The sequence below is a fragment of the Maniola jurtina genome, chromosome 23 (assembly GCF_905333055.1).
Source record: "Maniola jurtina chromosome 23, ilManJurt1.1, whole genome shotgun sequence".
NCBI lineage: Eukaryota > Metazoa > Arthropoda > Insecta > Lepidoptera > Nymphalidae > Maniola > Maniola jurtina.
The window spans coordinates 9,944,093-9,968,869 of record NC_060051.1 but is presented as its reverse complement, the minus strand read 5'-3'; the positions used below and the strand labels follow the sequence as shown (position 1 = coordinate 9,968,869).

At 39.5% G+C, this 24,777-nt stretch overlaps 2 protein-coding genes across 5 annotated transcripts in view; one reads left to right on the top strand and one right to left on the bottom strand.

Annotated features, from left to right (window-relative positions):
* LOC123877381 (epidermal growth factor receptor kinase substrate 8-like protein 1) overlaps window positions 1–1,720 on the top strand; it is a 48,183-nt gene extending 46,463 nt beyond the window's left edge. For all 3 annotated transcript variants that reach the window (XM_045924104.1, XM_045924102.1, XM_045924103.1), the window contains 3 exons: window positions 258–364; window positions 844–1,032; window positions 1,511–1,720. In XM_045924104.1, coding sequence (XP_045780060.1) covers window positions 258–364; window positions 844–1,032; window positions 1,511–1,582 — 368 coding nt within the window. In that variant the 3' untranslated portion in view covers window positions 1,583–1,720. The remainder of the gene's footprint in view (window positions 1–257; window positions 365–843; window positions 1,033–1,510) is intronic.
* A 545-nt stretch (window positions 1,721–2,265) lies between these two features.
* LOC123877384 (hexokinase-2-like) overlaps window positions 2,266–24,777 on the bottom strand; it is a 47,762-nt gene continuing 25,250 nt past the window's right edge. For both annotated transcript variants that reach the window (XM_045924106.1, XM_045924108.1), the window contains exons 2-11: window positions 20,689–20,914; window positions 9,365–9,518; window positions 8,875–8,986; window positions 7,822–7,928; window positions 7,459–7,679; window positions 6,931–7,139; window positions 6,375–6,512; window positions 5,658–5,803; window positions 4,909–5,042; window positions 2,266–4,652 (exon numbers count right to left, since the gene is read on the bottom strand). In XM_045924106.1, the coding sequence (XP_045780062.1) occupies window positions 4,563–4,652; window positions 4,909–5,042; window positions 5,658–5,803; window positions 6,375–6,512; window positions 6,931–7,139; window positions 7,459–7,679; window positions 7,822–7,928; window positions 8,875–8,986; window positions 9,365–9,518; window positions 20,689–20,886 (1,509 nt within the window). In that variant the 5' untranslated portion in view covers window positions 20,887–20,914 and the 3' untranslated portion in view covers window positions 2,266–4,562. The remainder of the gene's footprint in view (window positions 4,653–4,908; window positions 5,043–5,657; window positions 5,804–6,374; window positions 6,513–6,930; window positions 7,140–7,458; window positions 7,680–7,821; window positions 7,929–8,874; window positions 8,987–9,364; window positions 9,519–20,688; window positions 20,915–24,777) is intronic.

Sequence of the window (24,777 nt, the reverse complement as noted above, 5' to 3'; positions counted from 1 at the left end):
TGAATCATTAGATCAAAGAAAAGACGGTCAGCATCGTAGTTACGTGATAGAAAATGTTTAATTACTCCGATCATTGTGGCGGAGTCGGTAGAGTTACATTAAAAAAGAAAAAAAAAATTATTTACGATAAACTTGTGCTCGAGGACAATTTTATCGATTTAGTCGAAAAGTAACGATGAGGTGTAGATTCTAGCAGAAAGTGCATACATTCACTCTTGACTCGAAGATAGATAAAAAACTCGCTTTTCTGGTTCCAGCGAGCAAGTCGGCGAGCTCGCTGCACGAGGAGCTGAAGATGGTGCTGCCGCAGATCCAGCAGCGCAAGCTGGACATCAAGAAGACGCCGGACATCTTCATACACCAAGTGCGTACATGCCCACTAGCCCTCACATACTGATTACATGATTGCTTGCATTGAGACAACAAGAATCAATGGCTCTAGCTGCTATGAACTACTTACTGTTGGCAGGGTTTGTTAATGGTACACAGATGAATGGAGAATCAAAGTAACTGACACAGTCAAACGGGTCGTGTAGCTGAAGTGACAGAGCGTATAGTTTGAAAAATTGGCTAGGGCAATATTACCGAAAGTTTCCTTCCGAGACTAGATCCAATTTAGAAATATGTAGTAACATCCATATTGACCAAACTGGAAATCTGCATACAACTGCTTTCTAAAATGGCCTTTTATGTGCAAAGATTTGGGTCTCCACAAAATTACCTCTAGAAACCCCATAAAATTATATGACTAACGGAAAAAATTACGACGCTCAGCGACGAGATCGATAACTCCAGGAGATTTTCTTTGAGAATTTTGAACAAGAATGAATGCTCACTTTCCAGAAGTCCAACCCCGACGAGGTGGTGGAGTGGCTGGAAGCGAAGGGCTTCAGCGGCACGGCGCAGAAGCAGCTGCGCGTGTCGGGGCACCAGCTGTTCGCGCTGTCGCGGGCGCAGCTGGAGCGCGTGCTGGGCGCCGACGAGGGCAGGCGCCTGTACAGCCAGGTGCTGGTGCAGAGGAACGTCTCCGGGGTAACACAACACATATCACTATTTTTTTACACCTCATTAGTCTAACTCTAGTGGATGGGTTTCTCGACTGCGAATTATGTTATTCTGAGCTGGATAAAAAAGTCATTGGGTTTTTTGAGTTTTCAGTAACTGCCTGGAGTTGTGCCTCGATTGATTCGTTGGAAAGATTCATGAACAGACAGAAATCTGTCTCGTTTTAGCTGTATCTTGAAAGAGCAAATAAAATGTACACTCTAAAAATGAATCTCAGCTGTACACCAGACTTGATCAAATTTTTACATAAAACTTAAATAATTTATAAGGCAAGTTTCCCTCAATTGAGACGTGATCGCTCCACTGCCTCCATTATAACCTTTAGGGAAGCTTTTACCAAAAATCTATCTCTATTTCTGATGTTTTTGAATGAATTGTCTACTTTTCCCTTAAAGGCTATTTTACTTAAAATAATAATTGTATCTGTTGTTACTGGCCCGCGCAGTACAAGACCACGTCGGCGTCCGAGCTGGCCAGCATCCTGCGCAAGCTGCGCGAGAAGGTGGAGGTGTCGTGACGGACACGTGTCGTGTCCGGCGTCGTGTCGTGCGGCACGACGCGCTTCGAGATGACGATATGGAGGACGCGAGAGAGGCGCTGGACGTGCCTGAATATTTAAGAAGTTCTTCCTTTTGCTAGCGACGCGGACATCTGGCAGCTGTTGTAACAAAACTCTACTGAATACCCACTTAACTGAAACTGAACGAATGTTTACAGGGTATAATATATGAAAACAATATTGTCATATTTGACTGTACTGACTGTTTACCAACTCTCTAGATAGACTTACTCGTATTATTGTGTGATTACTGGATGGGCCCTTCGAAGATAAAAAACGCGCTCAAAAAAATAAGAGAAATTGCAAAAGTCTCTTGACTTTGTCAATGACGATGACGTAAGATTCAAGCGTATTTTTGCGAACGGAATTGTATGGGAAAGGCTAATCCATATACATCGATGGTGATTAGGTATTTTGAGGTATAATAATAATTCATTTTAAGACATCTTTAATCAAGTACTATTAATTCAGCATCGTCGCTTGCGAATTCTCCTAATTGCTAAAGGCACTTTACTTACTAAGAAGTTAAGGTGATATTAATCGAATACTTTCGATATTTATAATTAATAAAATGCATTTTTATACAAAATTATTTATTTAAAAATTGTCTTAAAATTATAAAACAACAGTAAATACAAGTAAATATAACTTCAATAATGATATAATTTGAATGTTTACTAGTAAAAAATAGTTTATATGTTGAACCTTTAATAGTTAAGATATGTTTTATTAAACTTAATGTAATTTTTATGTTTTTGTAAATAAATAAAAGGCTATAACTACTTAATAAAATAAAATGTTTTACTGTCGAAACACCTTGTTATTCTCTCAAGAGTATAGGTATTTACGAATCTTCTTGAGTTAAATTACCTTTTATACTCAGGTAAATATTTTCCAAAAATAAATAAATAATGAGAGTACAACAGAACATTTATCAAAAATGTTAGATAGGTACGTCAGATAAATGATAATGCAAGATACAATAATTTGAATGTCGATGCCTTAACAATTACTCGATAGCTTTACAATCAATCATAATATTTTAAATAACAATTATATCTTAATGATATTATTTCGAAAAATATCATTTCATTATTTATACCTACTTTCTACACAAAATAATAGTTACATTTAACTATTGTATAAATTATAATACGGTTATCATTACAGTAAACGTTTCTATACAAAAGTTGCCGTTTTACAAGTCTTTTGATTTTTTCTAATATCTAGCTAGCTCGGCCCAACCCTGATACTTCTAAACTAAATTAACGAGCTACTTTTATGTTGACTATGACTACGATATAACAGTGAATTATTCCACTTAGGGCAGGTGCTTGTGTTAACTAATTGGTCACATTCTGGGATCGGATTGAAATTCGATTAATCGATAAATATTTTGGTATGCGCAAAAACGCTGTCAATTTTATAATCATTAAAGATACTCATAACAAATTCCGTAATCAATTAGGTATATAATTTTCTTTATATCTGTTTGTAAAGATAGTAAGAAGATAATAATTTAAAGTGTAAAGATTAAATTAGATAGTACTAATCAAGCTGTAAAACATAATATTTATCAATCAAAAATTCCAGTCCAATAGATCACAGGGTAGTTGTGTTGAGAAGATTAGCAAGCTCTGCTGTTTACAGTTATCATTACAACTAATGAGTATGGCACAAGTAATATTTAACTTAATTATAATTGTATAAACAAAATGTATATAACTTTACAACAAATTATCTGCAGCAAACCTCCACAACATCCGTCGTTACCGCAAGCCATAAGTTTAATCCATAATACACTCATTTTATTATTAACACAATATAGACTTGGCATCGCCCGTCAATGTGTATCTCTACCCTCGTATGTGAACAAAGATTATTATCTTTTGATTTTTGTTTCTAATTTTTATTAAACCTTTCGTGGTTTAATAATAAATTATCAACTTTTAATAAACGATTGTTATTAACCTGAATCAGTAGGTATGTGACGTACCTACTTCGTCGGGGTTTATACATCCTAATCCTCAATCAATAGATACAATACAATATACACAACTCTAAAATCTAACCCTAATAATTAATTAATACACACTTTCAGTAATTTTCACAAACAGCCTTTTTTAGACGAATTTTGTCTGCTTTGACACGTATGATATCATATCCATTAATCAGTTTCAGTGTCAAGAAATAAAAAAAAAAACATTAGATAATTCGCTGATAAACGAGTACCATACAAGTATCCTATGAATGATGAAATAATACCAAAAATGGCCATAGGGTCAAACAACCTCGCAAATATTATGAATGTCTTCGACGCAAGGTGATATGTACAGTTATATTTTAAATCTGTGTTAAAGGTAGACATTCTTTATGAAAAATGCACTTTAGAGTATCATGTAACAAATAATATGTGCATACATATCTCGTAATTATAAATCTATAAACAACAAACATGGAATGCAAACCGTAAAGAAGTTCTTGCTAGGAAATTATTTCGAAATGCCCTATAATGCAGGTAATTTGGCGCTAGTCAAACCAGAAATAACATTAACCGTATTGAAATAATTCAAATTAAATTAATTTATTAACAACCGCAATCTTTGAGTTTTTATAACAAAAACGTAAGCTTTGAAGTGATAAAATACTTAAAAAATCAATGTCTTTCACTCTTCTTACATGATCGCAAGAGCTGCGTCAAGCATCGTAATGTTGAAGATTTAGAGCTATACTTAGTTTTACCGACGAAAAGAATAAACTTAGATCCCGCAATTAACTAAAATGTACAATTGAAGTTTTTAAATTCTTCTAGCGTCAAATGTGTGGGATATTAGATAAAAATCGTGAGATGGATAATTTATCGTTATCCCGAGCCAATAGGTGCATTGTGATGGTGTGTGATGAGTTGAGTCACCGGTGACGACGCGGCGGCAGGCGGCTAGGGAGAGCGTGCGGCGACGCGCGCGGCGATGGCGGCGGTGAGCGCGCTGCCCTTGCCGCTGCCGTCCTCTGCCGCTTGCAGTGTGAACTGGAATCAACAATATCATATCAGTTTACTGCAAGAACTCATTCATCGCAAAATATTAGGTATAAGTATATATAGGGCTCAGTTCATAGTTGTTGTAAACTGTATTTGACGAGTTCTTTAGCAAAGTAATGAATTGGCGTGATTTTTAGAATCAAAGATCTGGAGTTACATTTTATTTTGGAAAAAGTTCCCACGGGATATTTAAATAATCTAAGTCAAAGCTAATGAAGTCGTGCGCATGATCAAATAAATTCACCTTGTGGTGTGGAGCGAGCAGTGCGATGTACTTCTCCATGAGCGAGCTGATGCGCGGATGCTTCTTGAACACGGAGCCGTCCACCGCCACCGCCGCGTGCGCTCGGTTCATGCGACGCAGCAGGGTGGCTATGCCTGAAAAAACTCAGAGCTTGAACCTGGCCACTGCTGATTTATCAGTATATCGATTTGGTGGTACAACTACAAAGTGACGGCTACAAGCGCGGATCTCCATGCCATCACACATTGGTTTGTCAGTACTCAATGAACCTTTCCTTTTGTGAGCAATCGTGTGTAAGAACAGAACAGTACAGCCATATACCCATACGCAGACACATCGCACCACGGTCGTTCAGAAGCGCTACACCAAAAAAAGATAGTAAAATTTTCTAATAACCCTGCATTATAGGTATGCTTTAATAATCATCAAGATATGAAGAAGTGTAAATGCTCTTACAGATGCAAAGTTTGTAAAAAGATCATATAACACCTTTCCTTATCTTCATATTTGGATCCTACACGGCTGTTCCTTGACATAACTAATTACTACTCATAAAAATAGGAAAGTGTGTTTATTTGTTTGTTTGTAGCTAGCAATTCATAAACTGTTCTTATGTTCTTGCATAATGCCAAAAGAGCTGCAGATCAAAATTTCTTAGGTTCAGAAACATTTTTTGAAACTCGATCACTTCGAATCAATCTCGACAAAGCCACCAGAATTATTATTATTGGCATACAGAGACTACTTACAGACAGAGACGAGTTGCGCGGCGCGGTTGGAGATGATCCTCGCCACGTGCTGCGCGACCAGCGCGTCGTGGCGCGACACGGGCGCGCCGCAGCACGCCGCGCGCAGCGCCTCCAGCGTCTGCGCCCACGCGCCCACCAGGTTCTCTCTGCAAACAGACACGCGCTATAACCATGCCGTCAATTAATATAAAGTTATACAGGACAGACTATATTTTTACATGGACTACCTACTTTCGTGAATAACGTTGTTCAGGTTAGTTTCAGAACAGGCGCGACATTATAACACAACCACACATCTGACGAATAGATTTAACATCAGATTTGCAATACGAAAACTGCCAGAACTAAGCTTTTTATATTGTAAAATTTAAATGTAAATTGTACCACATTTTGAAAAAGCAAGTAACCTCGCAAACAACAAAATAAATTGTCTTTGCTCTAGTGCTGTAACAATCTTTCAACGTCTTTCTCGCTATTAAAATTAAAAAAAGTGTCGTAACACACCCGATAGAAGCAAACCTCACTGTTTGGCTCACTCATAAGAGCTACAACACGCGCTGCCTAGCCAATGAGTTTCCACATTTATTTATTTCTCTTTTCGTTACTAAAATCCCCATCCCAAACATCTGTCAAGTAGCTTCACTTTAAAAACAGGGTTTCGGGATTCTATTGCTAGCGGTCATGACATGATGGAAGCTCGATCAGTAAAATACTCACTCCTCAAATAAGCTGAGGTGTGCGGAGGTGAGGCTGCCCCACTGGGGCGGCGCGGGGAACAGCGCGTCGCGCGCCAGGCCGCGCAGCGCCGCGCACAGCACGTCGCCCAGGTACTTGCCGCCGATGTACTTCTCGAAACTGCGACCACATTACACAACACTCCACAACAGAACAACAACGTAGGATCTCCAGAAGGTGTTCCGGTGGATGGCTGCTACGGTTACAAATTACAGCTCAACCGTTAAACCATTCTTTGCTCATGTTTGACACAAAGCCCGAATTTACTGAATTCCTAGGAAGTAACTTAAGTCCACCCCCAACATTATAGCAGGTTTGTGATGGACATAGAATTTATCGTGAAAAACAAAGAGTTCCCATCCCATGGTATTTCATAAAACCTAACTCCAATCCAACATCCTGTATGCATTTACTACAAAGCTTTTTGGCCGTCGGTTTTACAACAGACGTGACCAGTACTACTTCAGCTACTTAATTCTTTGAGCTATGTTCACTTTCGAATCAACATATACGTCAGTACATAAAGATTTCCACTCACGTAAACGACGTAGGCAGCAAGGAGTTGTCATCGACCTCCTTATCGAACTCAGATCTGAGGAAGTACAGGCAGCCGTTGTCGCCGAACGCCCCCCACTCGATGTCGACGGCCACGTCCTGCACGCGGTCGTGCTTGGCCTCCCAGTGCTGCACGCGCTCCGCCTTCTCCATGTAGCAGCCGTTGGACCCCGTGCCCAGGATCACCCCTATCTGGGAAGCGGAAACAATCAGGTTATGACATGGTGAACAATGAAACATGACGCCTTTCACGACGCGTCGGTCATCGGAGGCATCGTGTTAGGTTCAAAACTTAGTTTATTTAGAAACAATCTGGAGCGGAGACCGCGTTTTGGTAAACGAAGTGTAGGCCGTCCTCTAGCAAGATGTAGCGACGATATTTGGAGAGTGGCTGACATGGATTGGCATATAACGCGCGCAACTCCGAAATGTTAGAATTGCATGTTCAGGATTTGCTATAAGCAGACTAAAGTAACGCTTCCATGAGTGAGGATGAGGAAGGTGAACTGACCGCGACGTCGGGGTCGGAGTGCGCGCCGGCGACGAGCGTGCCCGTGGTGTCGTTGAGCAGCACCTGCACGGTGACGCGCAGGCCGCGCCGCAGCAGGCAGCGCTGCAGCAGCGCCGCCACGTCCACGCCGGCCATGCCGCCGCACTTGAAGCTCTTCGTCCACGTGATCAGCTCGCCCGACGAGATCGAGTGCTGCTTCATCGGGAACGAGAATGTGAAACCTGGGAATGGAGTGCGCCGATTTAAATTTCCCCGTGTCTATCTAAGCACCGCTGTTTTACGCTCTGAAGAAGTAAAATTACTAATTTAAAACAAAATGTTTTAAAATGTAGTTTAATTTTTTTTTAAAGGCGTAAAACTTACCCAGTGACATCTGCTCGTTCTCCATGCCCTCGGCCTGCACGAAGTCCTGCACGCAGTCGGCCAGGAAGTTGAACAGCTCCTCGCCCGAGCCGACACGCAGGGCGTCACTGAAACAAATAACAGATTAAATTTTTATAGCTAGAGTAAATTCAATAAAAAAGGCTCCTAACTATGAGCCTAATAAGAGAGTTTCAATGGATTGCGAAGCTGGGGGCACGCAGTTTTGAAAATCCAAAAGGCGTTGGGGCGTGCTACAACATAGTGCGGATGTGCGAGACACACCGGTGCCACCGTCACATTTCGCGACATCACGAATCATTTGCCGATAGTGGAGCCGAACCATGAATACGTACAGCTCGAGAAAGTGGGTACACAATAAATTGTCGCAAGCAAATACAAGTTCCAATGAACTCAGATTTATTGCTCGGAGCCTCCCAGGTACCTCTGAGGCCGGCTCCAACTGGTTAGAACCGGTCAGTACTGTTAGCCTGCACTCTATACTTTACTGCATGTTTCGTTACAAAAATTTCTTTTCGAACCAGTGGTATTCTTACGTGCCAAAAGTCGGATAGAAGCAGATACTCGTATTAGGTACTTGGTGGAATTATTCCATAGTGAAATGAAAGTTCCGTGGTGAAGCACACTCAAAGTACAATTCACTCCAACACCGGAGTACGCTCCGGAGAGTAGACTCTAGACTGCACGTTTGCAAAGTCAACTTTGTGGTTTAGGCGAATTGTGGCAAATTAATTGTAGTTCCTTGTAAGTCATAAGCTGACATGTTTTATTTAAATATTTGTATATATACCTAGTGATATCAGTATTTTTTTTTTATAAAAAAGAATATTAGCCATGCTGATCATCATGACTAATACTCCCCTTTCCCCTTCAATTAAGCGTCAAGCGTGTGCCAGGAATGGGTACGACAATAGTGCAACGGGTGGGGTTTGAACCGCCGACCTTCCTGGCAGTCCGCCCTCAACCGTTGAGCTATCGAGGCTCTAACTCTAAAGGAATTGGCGTTAAAATGTCCAGTAGTGTGGCAGTGTTCACCTGATGTGGTAGTGCTTGACATCCTCGCGCAGCAGCTGGCCGGCGCGCAGCTCCAGCAGCAGCACGCGGAAGTTGGTGCCGCCCAGGTCCAGCGCTAGGAACACTCCTTCCTCTGGAAATTACATAAAAACCCATTATTAAAATGTGCCGGAATCAGCTATGAAACGTGGATGTGAGATTCGTTCATGTATATCATGTACTTATAGTAATCACTTATATTGCGCCAAAAAAAATATTGGGTTTTCTTTCAAAAAAAAAAAAAAAACATTTGGAGCTCGGAGTTTGGAAGTGGGCGGCTCCCTATGTTTTGTTGTGGAAGGCTGTGTGAACTCTCCAAGAAGTACATAAGGTATTCGGTGCTGCGTGTGACAGTTACGACAGAGAACTTAAATATTTCTTTGTGTGCGTAATCTTGGGCTTGGAGGCTAGCTAACTAGTCTTCAAGGCCAACATTGGTTAGAGAAGTCAGCTGCTGGTAGCGGGAACCCACCGGTGCCGTCGGGCAGTTCCGGCACGTATGTGTTCTCCATCTGCAGGCTGGAGGGGCGCTCGCGCAGGCCGCTCTCCAGCTCGCGCTGGAACACCTCGCCCACGCGCCGCAGCGTGGCGCCGCACAGCACCAGCCCCGACAGCCGCTGACAGATCTAACACAAACATTGCTATTATTACGGGCGGTCTCCACATACAGACACTAGGTGACGCTATATTCGCTTCATATTATGATAATCAGCTAACAAATCAACCAGCTAACAAAAGAAAATTATTCCTGTTACGGTCCTGGCCCACGAATGTGGGCTATATAAATAAGTTGAACCTTCTGCTTCCATTTTTCTCGACAGTTATTATTACGTATATTGAGACATTCAAAGGAAGAGTGAATAGACACCTTCTAGGCAATGCGCTTCACTTCAGGCTGCATCATTGCCTACTTTGGCGTGATGGCAGTCAAACGCATGCCTATATTTAGTAGAAAAAGAAAAGTTGTATTGCTCGTGGACACTTAGCAAAAGGTTTTTATCATCTTTCACGTCGGCGCCTGATTATCTCCCTCGCGTCGCAATTCCATATTGTTTATCAATAATTTGCAAGTTGTCATGCTTCGCGATTGTCAATATCACGGCCAGTCGCTATCTGTTATCTGTCTGTATGCGCCTTGACCCCCGATAGCCCAGCAATTGACTTTATTTAATTGCTGTGCATATAATTATTAATGAACTTAACTAATTAGCAGAAATCTTTGCAAAAAAATTACAAAATACGTTTCATAACAATTATTATTATGGAGACATGGTTACTGATAAGATTAAATTTTGCAGTCAAAAAATATGATAAAGACTATAAAGACCAAATACTCCAATATGTGGCTTTACTTTACGCGGTTTATGAAGGGTTTAATTACTTTTTTCGATCTTTTTTATTTATTATATTTTTGATGGTTCGGGCATATTACCTATAGTACGAAGAAGCAATGACCCTATATAAAGAAAGTACTGCAGTCCCGACCTAACCACGAGGGACAGGAACACCCCCAGCCACGTCATGGTGGTCCTATGTTGAAAGGGACGTTAAAGCCATTAACATCACGCCGATGACAACGCAGGACAGAAAGTCCTGGCGCTGTACAAGGAGGTGCAATCCCAAATGAAATGGAACAAAGGTAGGAGAAAGAAGAAAAAGAATGAATTATTTTTTATTCTACAACAAACTGCTCTCACCTGGCGGTGAGTAGGTGAAGATGAAATGGAAGTGGGCCAACTTTTATGGTAGAGTTTGATTAAATCCAATATGAGGGGGCATCGGTTTCTACACAGCATCGTTACCTACTAGAGCACGAAGTCACTTGGCACCACGTCTTTGCTTGTGGAATACAACCTAAATAGTAAATAGCCATGGCCGAAGCCCCCCACCAGATTCATTAGAGATAATTTAAACATTATAAATTCCCGAATTTGTTCCTGCCGGGAATCGAACCTACTCCAGAATCTGTCATTGATATGCCACAGCGACCACCAGTTCGACAGTGTGACGAAAGGGAGATCGTCAGAGTTCTAGAGCGATACTCATACAATTATGCCGCGATGGATCCGTGGTTACAATAATTTCTTTAGTTCCGGTTGTTATTGTTATTTAATGATAAAAGCCCTATTAAATGGAAAATTATTATCGTAACCCAGCGGTTATGGTCAAATGGAAAAGTGATAATCGTCTGAATCTGCGCAACAAAACATGACGCGATTTACTTGAACAAAATAAATTACATAATTAAACATTTGAAGAAAAAGAAAAGCATGTTTTAAAGAAGGAAGAGGCTTCTTAATTTTGAGAAATACTTAAATATGATTTTTGAAATGATATTAAAAATGAAGTGAAAAAGATTTGTTATGTGGTTAACTTATGGTACCCTTAAATGACAAGTCAACATTCTACATTTGGCTCGGAAAGCAGATTCTACTGAAAGTATTGTGTTAAAACAACTGTATCTAATAGAAGTACAGAAGCGTAACCTGCGGCGATGGCCCGCGCGTAGCGCGTAGTGAATCGTCACTGCGCATTTTTATAAAAGAGTTTACATACCACGCAAGTTTACTTTTACAAAACCTACAGACGGTATACTTACTTATTTATTATGTTCTTTCGAGTAATCTTGTGTGTCTTGTATTATGTAGATGTAGCTAAATAATAATAATGTGTGTGTGATGTGTGTAATAGGCGACACGCGGTTCCCGCGTTAAAACTGATCGCTCTATCTTTCTAATCCGTTGAACTAGTGGGAAGGAGCGAATAGAATTACCTTATTTAAAGATATTCTGCAAGCCTCGTTTTTCGTGTTCGTCAAGTGTATCTCATTTGTCCAGTGTATTATTTTGATTATTATGATTCCCGCGTCCACTCGATGTTATCTCGTAACAAGCGCCGACTCACTGTTTGGACAGTTCCATCAATATAGCCGTACCTATACAGGGTGGTCCAAAAGTCGTGGATCAAACGAAATAGGAAGATAGAGGAGGTCATTTCTAGCAAAAAAAATTCTACAGCATGGCCATATTTAAATTGCCCTAAGAGTTATGAATATTTTTGGGTTTTTTAACAAAATACCAGATTCTCTTACAATTAGATCAATAAAAAAAAATGAGATAAAAAACAATAAAACAAACGATGCTGTGTCATTACTAGATAATGTATCAACACTACAAACCTTCTATTGAGGCTCTGGCTACCAAATTACAAGAGCAATTAATTTTTTTCCAAAACTTTTAAAGCGTTACCTAAACTTAAATGTCACTTTAAAAGCGCACTGTGAAAAAAAAATGTACTACGGTAAAGTGACCCTGTATCAGAAAAACTTGCTGATTTAATGCCAATTTAAATGAGGTATAACACATTATTCTTTGTTTCGTAATTCTGGTATTATAATCGTTTTTTCATATCAAGGTGCAAATTTCAGTAGATTAGTTTAATTCAAAATAATTTTGAAGATTATCATGCTGCTAGTTAAACTGCTAGTTTTTTGTACGTTGGAATGCTAGAAACATCACTGTGCTTATCACACTTAAAATTTGTGAAAAGAACAGAAACTCTTCACTATCACCACGTACCAGAACTACCCAGAACGCCCTCTTTTCTAGAAAACAAAAGGATAAAAAACTATGCCTCTCTTTCACATCCTTCCTTATTCCAACAATGCAAATAGAAAGGATGATTAGTGTGAACGAGAGGCATAGTTTCTTTATCCTTTTGTTTCCTAGAAAAGATGAACTACTTGCAAGACGGGCGTTCTGGGTAGTTCTGGCGCGTGGTGGTAGTGAAGAGTTTCTGTTCTTTTCACAAATTTTAAGTATGACAAGCATATTGATGTTTCTAACATTCCAACGTACAAAAAACTAGCAGTTTAACTAGCAGCATGATAATCTTCAAAATTATTTTGAAGTAAACTAATCTACTGAAATTTGCACCTTGATATGAAAAAACGATTATAATACCAGAATTACGAAACAAAGAATAATGTGTTATACCTCATTTGAATTGGCATTAAATCAGCAAGTTTTTCTGATACAGGGTCACTTTACCGTAGTACATTTTTTTTTCACAGTGCGCTTTTAAAGTGACATTTAAGTTTAGGTAATGCTTTAAAAGTTTTGGAAAAAAATTAATTGCTCTTGTAATTTGGTAGCCAGAGCCTCAATAGAAGGTTTGTAGTGTTGATACATTATCTAGTAATGACACAGCATCGTTTGTTTTATTGTTTTTTATCTCATTTTTTTTTTATTGATCTAATTGTAAGAGAATCTGGTATTTTGTTAAAAAACCCAAAAATATTCATAACTCTTAGGGCAATTTAAATATGGCCATGCTGTAGAATTTTTTTTTGCTAGAAATGACCTCCTCTATCACCGTATTTCGTTTGATCCACGACTTTTTGACCACCCTGTATAGTCATTAGACTATATAGGTACGGCTAGGTATGTTTTGGCAGCTTTTATTCCTTTGTTATTTTGTAATACTCATCATTTATATTTCTTCCATAAAAGAGTAGGGAGGGAAACTTAACGCGATCTAAATCAGAAATGAGGAGATCCATGGGAGAACCAGAGCAACCGACAAAGCTAAACGGGGTGAAGCTGAAGTGGCAATGGGAAGGGTAGGACGTTGGATACCCAAGGTGATAGTGGTAACCTCGCACTGAAAAGCGCAACGTTGGAGACCCCTCACTGGGTTGTGGCGACACGACATCAAACGAGTCTGCGGGAGCCGCTGGATAGCCGCGGCGCAACACCGTGCCGTGCAAAGTCCCTCCAATACACCTGTGTCCAGCAGTGGACATCGGGCAGTTTGTAATGATCACACTTCATAGTATCACACTCACACTAATATTAAAAAGGCGAAAGTTTGTGTGTATGCGTGTATAATGTATATATGTGTGTGTATGTTTGTTACTCCTTCACGCAAAACCACTGGACGGATTTGGCTGACATTCGGAATGAAGATAGATAATATCCTGGATTAGCACAAAGGCTACTTTTTATCCCGGAAAATCAAAAAGTGGGAACTTTTCCGGGATTTCGAAAAACCTAAATCCACGTAGACGAAGTCGCGGGCGTCAGTCAGTAATACAATATATAACGGTTATACAAAGTATACCTATGATAATTGCAGATACACGAGCTGAGATACTATTTTAGTAGAATTTGCCGTGGATACTCGAGATTATCAGGTACGTCTATGATCTAATTTGTAATCGATGATATTGTGGGCTTAGCCGATCGACCTTTCCTCATTAAACTTTTCTGTGCGCAATAAATACAAGTGATGGATGAGCAGAGCGCTGTCTCATCATTTATAACCGCCCACCTGCAGTAACTCGCTATACCTAAGCCATACTTCCATACTAATATTATAAAATATGCGAAAGCGTGTCTGCCTGTCTGCGTCTGCCTGCTAGCTTTTCACGATCGAATAGTTTAACCGATTTTGATGAAAGGTACAGAGTTAGCTTACATCCCGAGGACAGACAAAGGCTACTTTTTATCCCGGAAAATCAAAGAGTTCCCACGGGGCTCTTAGAGGTCCATCCGTTTACCCGATTCAAATGAAATTTGGTATAGAGGGGGCTTGCTTCCAGGAAATTGCCATAGGAAACTTTCTGTCCCGAAAAATCAGAGTTCCCAGTGGTATTTAAAAAAAACCTAAATCTACGCGTACGAATTCGCGGGCATCGTCTAGTATTGTATACGCTTAACCAGAGACATGGCTGCCTGGCTAATGCCTGCCTAACAGTTTCTAATGTAATGGGAATATGTAGGTAATTGTTTACTACGTCGCGGTGGGTTCACTACAATATCATGCATGTATCTACATACGAAGTATTTTTATTTTTGTTGTTTCATTATATACCATGTTTGTACAGAAACAAATGTGTACTTACTAGGTACTTAGTTACAAAGTTATCGCAAATCTAGACCTGTAGAGACTGCAGTCTGTATCATGACTCATGAGGATTCCAACAAATATGTAAAATATGTACATTGTGGGTGCCTAACCCATTGGTGATGTGCATTGGTCTTGCGTGGATCTGCCACACCCTGCACCGACACCACAATCCCAGATATAGTCTGAACTGGTTCTCACCAAAAACTGACCTGAGGCAGAAAAGTGGCCTCAGACAACGATCGCGGGGCATTGTAACTAGCTTTGTGGTACACAATCTTTAAACTAAACTAAATCCAAGTCTATGCTATCCTCTGCCCCAGGGTGCGTTGTGGAAGCGGTAGCAATAAATTAAGACTTGCCATTTGAGTTTAGTTTAGAGATATTGTCCAACAGAATTAGCCACCTGCTCCGAGCGCAGGCACGTCAATCAAGCGAAGGATAATTTACCAGGATGTTGACCTTTCTTACTATCTAAAAACAAATTAATAGATTATTGTTTTCTAATAATTTACGACTTGGAAGTAGAACAACTCATAATTTATTATTCGACACTATATTATATATCTGCCTGCATAAAGTTTTATCACGTTAATACTTCTATAAAAAATTAATTTACCTGTTACAACACTAAATTCCCCCCTGAGCTACAAGATACGTTAGGTAAGTATAAAAAATAAACACATGTATCAGAAATATCAGAAATTGAGCATACTTGCATATTTTAATTTTTCATGGATTTACAGAATTGAAAGGATTATTATTATCATTTAAAAGGGGTTACATTTGAATACTAATCAAACTCTATGACATTTTGTAGGTACGTGCTACAAGAACTAACAATATCTATATTTGTTATTTCCATGTTTCCATTAAAACATTCAGTCTCAAAGTTACACGGTCTCAACAATTTACACACAAATCTAGAACTCATGTAGGTAACTTTAAAACTAAGTTATTTTTATCTGGCAACGCGCAGACATGAAGCTATTAGTTTCTAGAACGAGTTACAATGAGTATTATAAAGGACTAGCTGATGCCCGCAGCTTCGCCCGCGTGGATTGGTCAGATCCCCTGCAGCATCAGGATTGAGGAGTTGGACTCCAAATTTTTTATGAAACAATGTCGCAAAGTTCCTCTATCGATTAAAAAAGAAATGACGCAAATCGGTTCAGAAATCTCGGAGATTTCGGTGTACATAGGTAGAAAAACACAACTCCCTTTTTGAAAGTCGGTTAAAAAAGTAGCCTATTTTACGCCCTGGTCAATCCTCTACTTGCCTGTGAAAGTCCCGTCAAAATCGGTTCAGCCGTTCCAAAGATTAGCCTTTTCAAACAGACAGACAGACAGACAGACAGACAAAAATTTTAAAAACGTGTGATTCAGTTATGGTATCGTTCAAATAACCATATGAGCTTAATATGAGGTAGTTATTTCGAAATTACAGACAGACACTCCAATTTTATTTATTAGTATAGATTATATATTTTAAGAATCTACACAGCGAAATCTTTTGATACAATGGTGCAAAAATAAAGGTACTTAATTAAAATCCTACATATCGATACTTATGTATTACTACTTAAAATCTACTACCTGTTGGTACTCTAAGATCGAAAGTACTTCTTGTTCGGGTAAAAATATTAATAAAATTGGCCTCTTTCATAGCAACAAAGCCTGATAAATATACCATTTAAACTTGCCAGTTGTTGCCACAATACTATGTCTCTTGTCTCGTGAACCGATTAAACAACTATTTATGAGTAACCTTGGAATAAATAGTAGGTATATATTTTTCCGCCTAAAACTAGCTCCTTATTAGCATTAAAGTAGATATACTTAAGTATTATATTATTTTCTACACGTTCGACCCGTAATTATATTTCATGATAATATTCATCGCTTTAATCCGTCTTATTCCTTTCAGGTGCTTGTAAATTTTGGTTCCGAAAATAATTTGGGTGTATTCCAGCTCTGCGCTCTTGCACTTGACCGAGATCAGCGTATTTTATATACCTAGCTACTAAAATATAATAAAGGTTAATTTTGAATCGGCAAAAGTATCGAGGCGAGTTATCTCGCTTCATTCGAATGGCATCGGAGCGTGAGGTGTACTAATTGATATTTATCTTCATGTCACCTTTCTCCAATTCACAGCTGAGAACGGCTCTCCTTAGAATGAGAAGGGTTTGGCCTCTTCTTTCCCTTTCTCTCAAAAATCAAGTTTTTCAAATAACATCTTCGAACACACGTTGCAGTCGCAAACACGCGAATTATCATTTTTCTCTCTTTTTCGATGTACAATTGTAAAAATTTTCTTTTTTGTTTTTCTTGCATACTCAATAAATTTGTGCTCGATATTTAACCAGGATTTGCTTGTTATTGCAAAAAAAATAATTACGATAAGTTTAATCTAATTCAGAAAAACAGCACATAATCAATTACACCCGTAGATCTAAATTCTAAACCGTCGCAACTAAAAATCCTTGCCTTTTGATATACTTAATCTAGTTTCGCCCCCTGACTCGACTTTATCTGTACGGGAAAACTGTAGTAATTACAAATATGTTTTATTTTATTTATTTTATTTTTTATTTGTACCAGAAAGTTGTAACAATAAAAATAAAAATAAATAAAAAGTGGACAGGGAAGCACTTATCTCAATTTTACGTAACTTTCAAAGCACAATAATTTCTTCTAAATGTTTTCAATTATATTATAAATAATAATAATTAATTGTTATAAATCTTTAGGAGCTTATTAAAAAAAAAAAAAACTTTTTCTTTTTCTGGAAAAAACGTTTTGAGTTGAGACAGCTGTGTTTTGACCTAAGGGTGCAAAGAGTTTCAATCGAAGTCATCATCAATCAATAAACGTAGTGACATGTTGATATTTATTGCAATCTTGGTTATCAACTGCGGCCACTGATTGAATTGACGCAAGTGATCGTCAATCAAGCCGCGCCTGTGAGCCGGCGGCGGGCGGCGGCGACCGGCGCGCACGCCGACAAGTGAAGACAACTATTTGTCTCGATTGATCCACAAATAGCTGATTGGTTTCGACAATTATATTTTGTAGGTCAGTGGATCTTTCCCGAGAGATCGTGCCCGCATGGAATGTACTATAAATGTAGATAAGTAGCTTTAAATTGATGATCATTTGCTTGTCAGATCTTACATGACACACGGAAGCGTCAAGCTGCGATCTTGAATTCATTTATAGGTACTTATTTGAAAAAGTAGAGTTAATTGTTTTAGCATAGGTATTATGCGTTCATCATATTAATTATGGCATGGTGTACCTATGAAATTCGTTCTCGCTGATAAGAAAAAGGATACAAAACGCAAAGAGAGTAGAAGAGATAACTATATGTATAATATGCGAGTTTGAGTCAAATGCGACTTAGGCGCGGTTAAGTATGTGTAACGTATTTTCTAAGTACCTACTTCTTTTTATATAATTTATATGATATTATCATTACTTTTGATAAATAAATACGCAAGTTCGTACATAAGCCCCAAAAATTCCTAAGGACTTGAAAACAAGTTGCGAATTACTTTTTCTTATAACGTACGCATAGGTATTTTATTTTTATTTATTTAAAATAAATCATAGTGATTATGATTACTATATATAATATATGATATTTAAAAAAAACATCAAATACCTACCTATCAACAATTTTTTTCCTTTACTTACCAATACGTCATTTATTATTGCAAAAGCAAGTAGGTAGTTAACAGTATTGTTTCTCAAAACATTAATATTCTGTTTGTCTTTTTATAAACTCAAGGTCTTATCGGACAATTGTATAAATACAAATACGACGTAATACAGTACAATAATACTCAATATCTCAAATGCCGCGAAATTTTCTCGAATAAGTACCTAGGTACCTACCCACTCCTTTCGTTCATCTTTTAATAAGTAATAGGTAACTATATACAATATACACAGGTTCTCATAAAAATATTCCTTGAAGTTGACTTCTTAATTAGTCGGTCGCGCATCGGCGCTCGTCAATCAAAATGCAATCTTTCACAATTGCAGACAATTGACTGCTCCCGTACACTTTGCACATGCAGCTCTTTATTTGACGCCATTTAACGTCACTATAATATTTTATATTTATACAAATAAAAATTATATAAGTAACTGAGAATTATGCAAGGTATAGAAGCTATGCATAGATCTTAAAATATCTCGATAACTTGAACAATGTTACCACTTTCAGTTACCTGATAGCTAACAGACTTGAGAAATACTGAATTTGGGAGGAATGGAAGATAATATTTTAATATCATTAATTGGCGACGAACTCAAAGTGTTCCAAAAAATATTAATTACAGCTTCAAACTGTTTTTACTGAAGAAACTATTAAAAGAATTCGTAAGATCGATTAAATTTAAAAATAATTTTCTTTAATAATTCACAAAATAAAATACTTACTTACCTGAAAAAATATACCAAGTAGGTATGTAGTAAAAACACTGTTGTGTGCACAGCTGATTTTAGAGACCCTTAATTAATATGTAATGATGACCAGCGGTAATTAAAATTACGTAATTAATTTACTCGTAGTGACAAAATTAATGAGCAGTCTCGAATGTGTTTACTGATAAGCTATACCTACTGTGTTATCAGTGCCCAAATATTCCACACCAACTCAGCACCGCGCACCGGCGGCGGACTTGTGGATCCATTAGCTGCAGAGGTCTGGTATTGTTTAGGTATTCTGATAATGGTCCGAATTTAAAAGCTGGGGTTAACTGAGGTCATGTATCAGCAAAATACAAGTGTATTCAGCGTGTCCCTACAAGGTCAATGTAGTAGTATTGTTATGAAAATTATTTATTTATCAAAAGTAAAATAGTAAGGATTAAAATTACTATCAGTTTCGAAGCGTTAAACATTTCGAAACTACCTAATAATGTTAAAAATGTTTCATTATGAGTTTCATTCGCTTCTGCTCCACACCACTCTGCCAGAGACTGTTGTGTCAGTACTTTTATTTTTGACTGATCGAGAAGATCAGATTGGTAGGTTTAATTCAAGATCAGCACTTGTTTTTATTTAACTGATCTAGAAGATCAAGAGGTCAAAGAGGTTAGGCGCCGGATCTTCGAGATGTCTTCTCGTCAGAAATTCCTCAGCGCTTGAAGACTAAACTCATAGTGCGTACATCGTAAAGACATAATTTGGATCTGAGACATGGTCGCTAACTATGGGCCTCATAAGAAAGCCCAGAGTCACTCAACGAGCGATGGAGAGAGCTGTGCTTGGAGTTTCTCTACGTGATGAAATCAGAAATGAGGAGACCCGTAGGAGAACCAGAGTAACGGACTATGTCGGGTTGCTGAAGTGGTAATGCAAAACACAGAGTTCGAAAAACCGATACACGTTGGGGTCTCAAAGTCTAGAATGGTGACCTCGCACCTCCCACTAGGCGGACAGACGATAGCAAACAAACCGCAGGAAACTGCTGTGGCGCGCAAACCCGTGGCGTGTGAAAGTCCGTGCAACTACAAGAGACCTATGTCCAGCGGTGGATGCTTATCCGTTGATAATGATGAAACACAAATAGTACCTAGTGGAAGTATTCTGTGACATCTTATTTCTCGGTATAGATGGGTAACTTAAATGCACGTGAACGAAGTCGCAGGCAGACCTATATCCAGCATTGGACGTCAAAAAAAATTCTCATCATCGATATGATGGGAAGTTTTTTTTTAAATTTTAGTTTTGTTTTTGGAGGTACAGTATTACAACAAAACAACAGGTAACACACAAACTACAACTGTCTCCAACCATTCACACCCATTAAAACAGTTCATGTTCATGTTCATGTCGAATGATGGTGGAAGAAGACGAGAGAAATAAAGATATTACCTTGATAGCTCTGGCCCTGTCGTCCAGATGCAGCGCGGGCGGCAGGAACTGTTGCTCCCAGGTCAGAGCGCCGTTGGTCAGGGCTGCGCCGTTGGTCGTGCCGTTGGTGGTGCCGTTGGTCGCGCCGTTGAGGTAGGGGCCGGCGTGGCCGTTGACCAGCGCCTCCACCGCGGGACTATTCTCTACCGCTGCTGACATGTCTGTGTTGTGTTCTTACTGCTTATTTCTGTCAACAAAAGAAAACAACTTGTTATTGTAACATAATATACTTACATCTTTTTCAAGGATCCGTACCCGAAAGGTGCCAACGACACCTTATTACTAAGCCTGCGTTGTCCGTCCGTATGTCTGTCTGTCAGCGGGCTGTATCTCGGGAACCGTAATAGGTAGAGAGTTGAAATTTTCACAGAATGTGTAGACACTTATTACACTATTGCCGCCATGACAACAAATTAATAAAAAATTCTAAAGTGTCATTTCTTATACGGTGGTACGGAACCCATCATGTACTAGTCCGACTCGCACTTGACTTGACAATCAGACTTGCTGGTAAGTGATGGTGCAGCCTAAGATGTAGCGCGCTCGCCTAGAAGATACTTATTCACTAGGTATCCATAATTATCCATCCAGCAGGAGAAAACCAATGCCGGAAGGGCATATTTATCCTAGCAGTTCGAATCAGAAACGAGGAGGCTAATCGCTTCATCCATCTCTATCGAGTATCATACCGCGAGGCATCGTCAAGGTCTGCACCCGTATGTTGTCAACATTCCGGACACGTACGAAGCATTTGCCTCCTCGTTTGTAATCTGAACCGCTAGGATGTGAAACGCCTCCGGCGTCAGTCTTCGCTCCTTCATCATCCGCTTTCCAAAAATCTGATCTTATTCTTCGACTGCATTCGAACCGCCGTGCATTGCTACTTTTTGGGCCAAGGAATCGACATTGAGAGTCAGTGAGTAACTCGGAACTTATTTAGATTTAGTAGAGTAACGGATGAGTTTCTTGCCGATTTTTCTCAGTAAAAGGTTTCCAAGCCCATATGTGATAAGATAGTCTCGATATACCGCAGTACCGACAGAACTTCAGATGTGATAGGACTGACTGATAAATACAAAGACATAACAAATACATATTTCTTAACCGACGATAAAATCGTCGAAACTATTTTGGATTCCATTTAATATCTCAAAGCTGATGCTAGAAAGAGAGCACAGAGAGATAAAGACATTACATCTTTTAATAGTACCCTGACGTTTGCAACCAAAAGCGAGATATTGTTTTAGCGAGCGGCTGAATGATTTGGCTCGACAAGATACTATCAGCTTGATTGGCTATAATCTGCTAGAAGCTACAACGTGCAGCATTCGATACTTCAAGGCGCCAGTTCCCTGCAATGCAAAGGATGCATGAAAACATCACGTCGAATTTCATTTTCGTTAACTATAAAAACTTGTGGAACGCTTTCGCTGTCAAATAAGAATAACATTAAAATGCTTTTAATTTCATACGAATACGAGGTATGTATGAAACAGGTCGGTGTGTACGAGTAGGTAGGCAGGTGATTATAAATAGCTATAGCGTGCAGGCCGCAGAGGCCGGCGCACGCGCACGCGGCGGCGCGGCCGTGACGCGGCGGCGCGCCTCCGCCGCTCCGCAGCCGCCGCCCGCCGCCCGACCTTCCCACTCACGACGTCGACAACGCTGGCAAATCAACCCGCGAATCACCAAGTTAAGCATCACTTTTTATGAGGACGGGTCCTGCATGAAAATTCACTAAGTTTGAAATCTTAGAGCGCACTTTGACTGAGCTTAGACTTAAGTTTCAGTGACAACGAGATAGATTTGTGGCAGCGGTATAACGCTGTGTCGCGAAGTCTGAGCGAAGTCAAAGTGCGCTCTATACATCTCGGCCGATCTCTGAACTGAGAGAAAATTATGAGAAAAGACCATAAATTATAATAATCTTGACATACATACATAAGCCCTCAGAAACTGTAAATATTAGTAAACGACTCTAGAAGCTATATTTATTGAAATGGAAATATTATGATAGTGCAGATTCCACGACAAGTGTCTGTGTGCTGATAGTGGCAAGTACTGCGTAGGTAATTAATTAAACGTAATTAGAAATAACACTATCACGGGCTGAGGTGCAACTTGAAGCAACAATAAAACAATAAACTCGATACAATGCTAATAAAATAGTAATCTATAATATTATTGCATTCGAAGCGGAATATTATGCATGATGAATGGAAGCGGCACCTACAAAGGTTTTTGTAGTTTAGCGTAAAGAAGTAAACACCATTGACTTTGGAGTTGGAAGTTGGAACTAAGTAGTCATAGAACTTATCAATAAGCACGGACATCATTATCACCACACTCATCAGCAGCACATTACAGAGCAAGGCTCATCTCAGGATGAGAAGGCTTTGGCCATAGTCTACGTACTACGTTGGCCAAGTGCGGATTAGTACTTTAAACACATACTTTAACTTTAAACACTTTCCGAGCAATGGAGAACTCTCAGACATGCAGGTTTCCTCACGATGTTAGCAAGTGATATTTAAGGTGAACGCACACTTACCCGAGTCGAACGAATCAATGAAACGAATTTTAGATTATGTATATGAAATCTCAAGAAACCTCGCACACTTCCCCGCGTCGAATCGTCCGATTCTTCAACGCGGAGACGTGTGCGGGGAAATATACAAAATCTTAAAATACGTTTCGTTTGACTCTTTCGACGCGTTCGGCTTGGATAAGTGTGCTTTAACCTTTAATTGCTTAAAACGCTATATATACGATCTAGCTAGGCTAGCTAGAGGTGCGTAGCTAGTAGGTAGTAGGGACCCGCTAAGACTGAACCTCGGACCCCCTAACCTAGTCCGTTACCTACATAGAACTAATCTTTTAGTATGCTTGATCTGTTTGCTGCCAAATCGCTATAATCTTCTCCTCGCGATCATTGTTGTGGCAGCCCGCGATGTCCGTGAGTTTAATTTGCAGTTTGTGGTTTTGCGCGTCTGCTGCATCTTCCAGGATATTGTATTTACGTACTATCAGATTACCGTCTTACATGACCGAGAACATAGCCAAGGCAAAAATGATTTTAAACAAGTTTCTAACTAACTGTCTTTCCTCAGTAGAATCTGCTTTCAGAACATGTCCTAAGTCTTGACATGTTGTAAAAGCCACAATTTGGCCTACATCAAATAAATAGTTTTGAATTTCAGTGAGATGAAATAACTTTGTAGGGCTGCGCTTGATACATCATCATCATGAATCCATCGCCGGCGCACTGCGTACAGTCCCCTCGAAATGAGGACGGTCAATCTTACTCTACCACGCTGGCCGAGTGCGGATCGGCAGAGTTCACACACCTTCGAGAACATTATGGAGAACTTCTTGGCCACTTCAGCTTCGCAACCCATTGAACTATGTCGGTTACTTTAGTTCTCCTAATCATTTCTAATTTGATCACTTATAGAAACTCCAAGCATACGAGTAGCTCTCTCTATCGCCCGCTGAGTGAATTTGAGCCACTAGAATTAATAGTAACAGACAGACTACAGAGGAATCTCCATGGCAACCGAAATAATAAATCGTGGAAATGTTCTAATAAAATAGCAAATCATAGGATCGTAGGTAAGCGCTAGTTGAGCTGATAATGTGTAGCGTGGTAATCGTAATTAATTAGCGTCGATGCCGATATACCTGGCGGCGCGCGAGTGGATTACGACGAAGATCCTCTCATTCGATAACAACATGTACGCACTTGAATAAATTAAGCCTACTTTTATGATTGATTCGTTTCTCCCCAAAGTCCGCGCCGACCAGGGTTTTGGAGGGTTTTGGTTGGTTTGTAAAGTAAGCTCGGCTGGCTGGAGGCTGGAGGCTGGAGGCTGGAGGCTGGAGGGATCCGCAGGGGAGCCGCTCCCGCTGCTCCCACGCACAATGAACGGACGGCTAATATCGGGAAGAACTGCGTTGTGGATTTGCGGAAAGAACTTTTGAACTTTTGGGATAAAGAAGAAGCAGAATAAGATTGTTGATTCAGGGCCCTTTATGTGGCGTTCTAAACAT